This window comes from Pteropus vampyrus, unplaced genomic scaffold (assembly GCF_000151845.1).
Source record: "Pteropus vampyrus isolate Shadow unplaced genomic scaffold, Pvam_2.0 Scaffold436, whole genome shotgun sequence".
Lineage (NCBI taxonomy): Eukaryota > Metazoa > Chordata > Mammalia > Chiroptera > Pteropodidae > Pteropus > Pteropus vampyrus.
In genome coordinates this window covers 1,393,478-1,400,140 of record NW_011889217.1, presented here as the reverse complement: position 1 = coordinate 1,400,140, position 6,663 = coordinate 1,393,478, and the positions used below count along the sequence as shown (strand labels likewise).

The window sequence follows — 6,663 nt, the reverse complement described above, 5'->3', positions numbered from 1 at the left end:
ACAAGGCTCAAGCCTAACCCGAAAGCATCACTGATGGGGGGCACTAAGAGCAGAAAACTAACCTTCTGACTCTTCATAGCCACTGGATTTGGACTGACGCACAGCTCTCTGCGCCACAAGTAAAGAGAGCTCACTTTGGAGACGGTAAGGACTTCATCTCTTCTCTCTGTCACGCAAGGCTCTATACTTCCCCTCTCTTTGTGTTGTGTTTATCTACGTGGGCACCTGATTGGTTTATCTGAGAAGGTTGCACTCAATAAATGTGGCATTAATGGAAAGACACAAATGCATTTGAGGCTGTTACTTCGGTAGCCACTTTTCTTGCAACAATACATATATAAAATCATCATGTTGTATACTTTAAATATATACAATTTTATTCATCAATTATACTTCAGTAAAGCTGGGGGGAAAACGTAGGGGAAATCTTCATAGCCTTGGATTTGGCAATGGTTTCTTAAATACGACAACAAAAGGATAGGAAAAAATATAGATAAACTGGACTTTATCAAAATTTAAAATTTTGTGCATCAAAGAACAGTACCAAGAGAGTGAAAAGACAACCCACAGAATGTGAGGAAACATTTGCAATTCATATGTCTGATGAGCGTCTATTATCGAGAATGCACAAAGAACTCTTACCATTCAATCAGATTTACATTTTAAGAACAGTCCTCAGCTTGCTGGGAGGAGGGGGAGATAGTGGAGCCCAAAGTGCAGAGAGCAGGAAATCACAGTGTGTCCAGGGGACGGGTGGCGAGGCCCGTACCAAAAAGGTGCCTGGGAATGAAGACGGCCTGACTGAGGTACCTGACTCACATGACCTGGGGACTGTTTCCTTTCTTTCTTTTAATTTTATATTCGTTTTGGGTATATGGTACCAAAATGGTTAGACATGTATATAATTTATGAAGTGAGCCCCCTGATTACTCTAGCTCTCATCTGGCTCTACATCTCGCCATTATAACACTACTGACTATATTCCTCCTGCTGTACTCTCCATTCCTATGATGGTTCTGTAACTACTAATTTGTACTTCTTCATCCCTCCACTCTTTTCACCCAGCCTCCCAACCTTCCTCCTCTCTGGCAATCACCAGTTTATTCTTTGTATCCGTGAGTCTGTTTTTGTTTAGTTTGTTCCTTCTATTCCTTTGAGTCCACATATAAGCGAAATCATATGGTATTTATCGTTCTCTGTCTGACTTATTTCACTCAGCATAATACTCTCTTAGGTCTATCCATGTTGTTGCAAATGGCAAGATTTCATTTTTTTTTATGGCTGAGTAATATTCCATTGTATATACGAACCATAACTTCTTTATTCAATCGTCTATTGATGGGCACTTAGGTTACTTCCATACCTTGGCTATTGAGAATAGCGCTACAATGAACATAGGGGATGCATAGATCATAACAAATTAGTGTTTTGATTTTCTTTGGATAAATACCCAGAAGTGCAATTGCTAGGTCATAAGATAGTTCTATATTTAATTTTTTGAGGAACCTCCAAAGTGTCTTCCATAGTGGCTGAACCAATTTGCAGTCCCACCAACAGTGCATGAGAGTTCCCTTTTCTCTACATCCTCGCCAACTTATTTTTCGATTTTATTTGATGATAGCCATTCTGACAGGTGTGAAGTGATATCTCATTGTGGTTTTATTTTGCATTTCTCTAAAGACTAGTGATTTTGAGCATTTTTTTCATATTTCCCTTTTGAGGAAAGGGGCTGTCTTCATTTTTACATATTAGTGAGGCTGCATGCCAAGACATTTATCTGCCTTTTAGGAAGGAAACAGAAGATGATCCTTATTCCTGCCTGGTCAGAGGCGGGGTGGGGGAGGTGAAAGTGCCTGCATAAATAGGCAGCAGAACAGTCCCAGCCCACACACTGCAGGACCCCCCAACCTACGGCTGGCTGTCCACCTTGCCCACAGCTCTGGCCTCATAATCACCCTCTGCCACAGCTATGGCTCAGTCACTGGCTCTGAGCCTTCTTGTCCTGGTCATGGCCCTCTGCATCCCCCGGACCCAAGGTATCAAGGAGGGAGCTTCCTAGGCTGGGGGCAAGGAGCTGGAGAGGCCTGGGTGGGAGCCTATAAATAGCCCCTGGCTCCCTGTGAACTCCACCCTGCAGGCAGTGATGGAGGGGCACAGGATTGTTGCCTCAAGTACAGCGAAAGGAAGATTCCCACCTCGGTTGTCCGCAGCTACCGGAAGCAGGAGCCAAGCTTGGGCTGCCCCATCCCAGCTATCCTGTGAGTGGGTGTAAGGGGTGGGGTCCAGCTGAGTTGGGGGGGTGGCGCGGTGGGCAACACTAGGACAGGCTTGCTAACGCCGGACCCCTAGGTTCTCACCTCGGAAGCGCTCTCAGCCAGAGCTGTGTGCAGACCCTAAAGAGGCCTGGGTGCAGCAGTTGATGCAGCATCTGGACATGCCGCTGAACATACAGAAATCATCCCAGCGCTGTAAGAAGGACAAGTCTGGCAAGAAGGGAAAGGGATCCAAAGGCTGTAAGAGGTGAGGAAGCTGAAGGGACAGGGTAGGGGGGTGAAGGGGAGCCTCGCTCAGTCCCTCAAGCCCCTCTTCTCCCCTCCCAGGAATGAAAAGCCACGGACCCCAAAAAAGCCATAGCCCAGTGACCACTCTGGAGCCCAGGAGGCCCCCATCAGCCTCACCAGGGTTTGGAGCCCCAATCCAAGGGGGAAGAAGCGGGATAGGAGAGAGGGAGGACTCAAGGGCCCCGGAGCAGCCACTCCATGCTGGCTTTGCCTCACCCCTTCTTCCGCGTCAACCATCCCTTCTGCATTCCCAGCGCTACACGCATGGCTGAGCTGCCCACACCAGGCCAGGCCCAGAGAGGCAGAGGAGAGAGTGTGAGAGGAGGCAGCAGGACTGTCCCCTCTGAGGAAAGGTCACCCGGGATCCTGGATCTGACCCTGCCCCTCACTGCACCCCACCTCTTCCTTGTAAATATGATTTATACTTACCTGAATAAAAAGCTGTTTTGGCTTCCTACCCTAGTAATTTTCTGTGTGTTTGTGTCCATGAGGAAACCAGTGTCACTTCAAGGAAGGTCACACACTCTGAAATCCCAACCAAGAGCTCAGACTGGTGAATTCTATGTTCTCACCTACCCCAAGAGTTTCCTTCCCTCCCAGGTGCCCAGACCTGAGGACAAGAGAAAGGAAGCTGATGAGGGGGTGGGGGGCAGGAGGCGGCCCTGGGCTGCTCTTTGTCTCTGAGAAATTCCTGTCAATAGAGAGATGGTGGGCCCCAGAGCACATACCCACAATGGCTCTGTAGGCCTCTGAGACTCTGAAGAGAGCCCTTCCCTGATTATGTCCAGCATCCACTCATCCCAGCTCTACCAGAAGCTGTCTCCCCTTCCCCTGGGGCCTACTGAATGCAAACCTCCAAGTACCTCTTTGAGAGGTTCCCCAGGAGGGAGGCTGGAGCCTGGGCCCATCTGTTACACAGGCAAACACAATTCTACTGAAACCTACCCTAAGAAGAGTTCTAGTTCTGGGAGCCCTTCAGAGCCCACATCCCCTCTTAAAAACCCCAAAACCCAAGAGGACTCCCTTCTGTCCCAATCAATAAAGCAGGGTCCCTGGGCCTCTCCTCTTTAATGGGACTGTGTGCTCCGTATTCCCATCGGAGCTTCTTGGCTCCCTCAACTTCCTTCCGACTGGGAAAGCCTCCTCCTCTTCCTTTTTTTTCTCCTTTCTACCCTGGCTGGGGCCCAGGGTACTTTAGCCCCTTTAATCTCTTGATACCAAGGGCTAAGTCTCCAGTGGCAGGAACCCCAAAATTCAGATATAAATCAAGCTCTTCTCAAAAAAAAAAAAAAATGCCTGCCTAGATCTCTCCTACCTCTTCCTTCCCAGAGAATACATCCTCCTATTCCCCTTCCGCCCCTAGGTAGAGAGAGGGAGGACCGTCAGATGGGGCCAGGCCATGTGGGAAAGAAGGGAACAAATCTTGGGAGAGGGGCAAGAAGCTAGAGGTGGCTGCCCACCACCTTTTCCTTCCACAGGAGCCTGAGCATGCCACAGCACTCACCACTTATCATAAAGTTTTGAAAGTATTTGCTATCTGCCCCTTCTAAGGCAGGTGAAGACAGGGGTTCCTCCCTACATATCCTTGTACAGCCCATGTGAGCTTAGTCTGCAAATGCAGATGTGCAAGAATTACTGCATTTTAAAATGTTCTTTCAAAGAACTTGAATCCTACTCCAAACTCCTGCACCGGGTTGCTGGTAAGCAATTCAAAATCAGACACTCTTGAGATCCCATCTTCCAAGGGCTATGCAAAAGTCATAGAAACACCAGAGCACAAAGGACGCTTCTTACTTGCCCTCTACACCATCCTATCATTGGACATCAAACCTGTGAGTGCTGTGGCCCCTGTGGTTCCAGTGGGTATGACTCTCCAGGTCCTAGACTCCCAAACTGTTAGCTCTGAGCCACATTCAAGACAGAAATTCAGCTATGATTGTCTATGGATTTGGACCTGATTTCTCCAGACATCCTACAGAGCCCTCTACTCAGGTCTTGCCACTTACTTCATCACAGCCAAGGGTTCTGGTAGAACCCACTGCCTATGCTGGCTGGACCTACACACCAATCTCCTCAACAGTCTTAAAGAATTCTCTCCAAAACTCTCCCCATCCCCAGTTCCTCCAGGGCATAACCTCTTCCCAGGTTCACTTTAGACTTTTACAAAGGTAGAAGGGCCTTTGACATCAAGATGCCTCTGCTCTTAGTCCTGTTAAAACCCTTGCTTGCTCTAAAGAGAAAAAAAAATAAGCAGAACAAATAAAACATTTCACTAAACTATCCTGCCACACTTGCATGCCTGGTATTGCCTCAAGTCCTGCCCTGAGTAGACATGCAATATGTTATTTATTCCACCAGAGAATGCGTAGTCACTCTCCTTGTCTGCCTTCATCTTTGACAATGTTGTCCTGTTTTCTTCTTTCTGTAAGATGCATAATTCAAAAAAAAAAATCAAATAATACATATTATGGTTAAAATTTTTTTAAAGTACAAAAAGGCTTATTCTGAATAACCATTTCCTGCAACTTTTAATTCATAAGCTACTTCTTCTAGGAGTTAATACCATATCTAAATATTTTGTTCATATTTGTTTCTTGATTTACTTATGTTAAACTGCGTATCATAGAAAGTGGAGATTTAGCTCTCTTACCGACATTCCTCTCCTGTCACCCTATCCTCTAAATGTAGTCATATCACTATATTTAGATTGCGATCAGAATTTACATTATTATGACCGTATAAATTGTTCATTGCAGAGCAAAGTAGTGTACTATGCTTACTTTTCCTTTGTCACTCAGCTTTTTGTTTTTATTAAAAGTTCTTCTTGTTCTTCCGTTTAAAAATACCTCTATCTCGCCATTATCATGGCCTCAATATTTTTCAAATACTTCATCATATTAGGATTAAAGCCTAATTGTTCGTTTTCTTCAAGACATTTGTTTCTCGGTGGCAAATCAACACACCTGAGGGAAACTCTGCTGCCATGTTCTTGAAGACTTTTGCTTTAGAGCTATGGATTTCTCTAATAATAAGTTTCAATCCCATATTAAGAGAATAACTGAACTCCTGATCACCGGAGCAGCCGTAGGCAATTTCGATTCACCCCGCCCCCGCGCACGGTGTGACACTCTGCTAGGCTATGAGAGCCTGATTGTCCCGCTCCGCCTCCAGGGGGCAGCATCGTCGCTGCAGTCTCCCCGGCAAGCAGCAGGCTTCTGGGTTAATTTTCTTTTATCATTTTATTCATCTTTCTGGGATTTTTTTTTTTTGTCCTCAAAATGTGTCTCATGCTAGGCCAGAGGTATACATTTTCCTGTGTCCATTGATGAGCAAGACAAACTCGTTCTGAGCTCGTGTCTGGGGTAAAGCCCTTCATCCTCTAGTGCTGACCGTAGCGCCGGATGCACAGTCAGGCTCTCAATAAATCTCCGTTGAATAAAGAAACCTTTTCTTAGAGTTGCCACCGAAATAAGTGGTTTAGGAATCAATCGGATGCAGGTTATTTATGCTGCAAAGGAAGTGCCGGAGGTAATGCGAACTTCCTTCAGCCTTTAAAGCAAACATTATTTCATGTTTTCATCCTTGGGCGCCTTAGACTCAGAGTAAGTTGGAAATACTGGGGTTGGGGAGATAAATATCCGAGGACAAACATCATCCTTCGCCAGTACACGCGCCCCAGCCCGCCTGGTTCAGGAGCCAGAGTGGCGGGGATTGGGCAGCAGGGCCGCTGTGCTAAGCCTGGGATAATAGCCGTCCGGGGACTTCCAGGGTCCACGCTAGCCCCAGGTCCCCGGGGGTGCGGTCTCACCCACAGCCCAAGTCTCCACTCCGCCATCTGGGGCTGCGACCTTCAGCCTCAGAACTGGCGGGGTTCTGGAGCAGAGAGAGCTGGGGTCGTCCCAGACCTAGGGACTTTGGGCCCAAAGCCCTTCCCAGGCTGAGGAGCAGGATCTGTCGGAGAACACCGGACTCCTGCTAGCGCCCCCCTCCCCCGCCACCTCCGCTCCTCAGCCAGAGCGTCCCCACCCCAGCTAGGCCAAAGCTCCACCCATCTCCAGAGCCTCCCTTCCTAGGCTGGGGCGCCCTCTTCAGGCCTAGGAGG

General features: G+C 47.5%; 1 protein-coding gene across 1 annotated transcript; it reads left to right on the top strand.

Annotated features, from left to right (window-relative positions):
- The first annotated feature begins 1,839 nt into the window (after positions 1-1,839).
- On the top strand, positions 1,840-3,018 carry CCL21 (C-C motif chemokine ligand 21). Its single transcript, XM_011381450.2, has 4 exons — positions 1,840-2,036; positions 2,138-2,258; positions 2,350-2,520; positions 2,601-3,018. The coding sequence occupies exons 1-4, from the start codon at positions 1,970-1,972 to the stop codon at positions 2,632-2,634; spliced, it is 393 nt and encodes a 130-aa protein (XP_011379752.1). The 5' UTR covers positions 1,840-1,969; the 3' UTR covers positions 2,635-3,018.
- Positions 3,019-6,663: the final 3,645 nt, after the last annotated feature.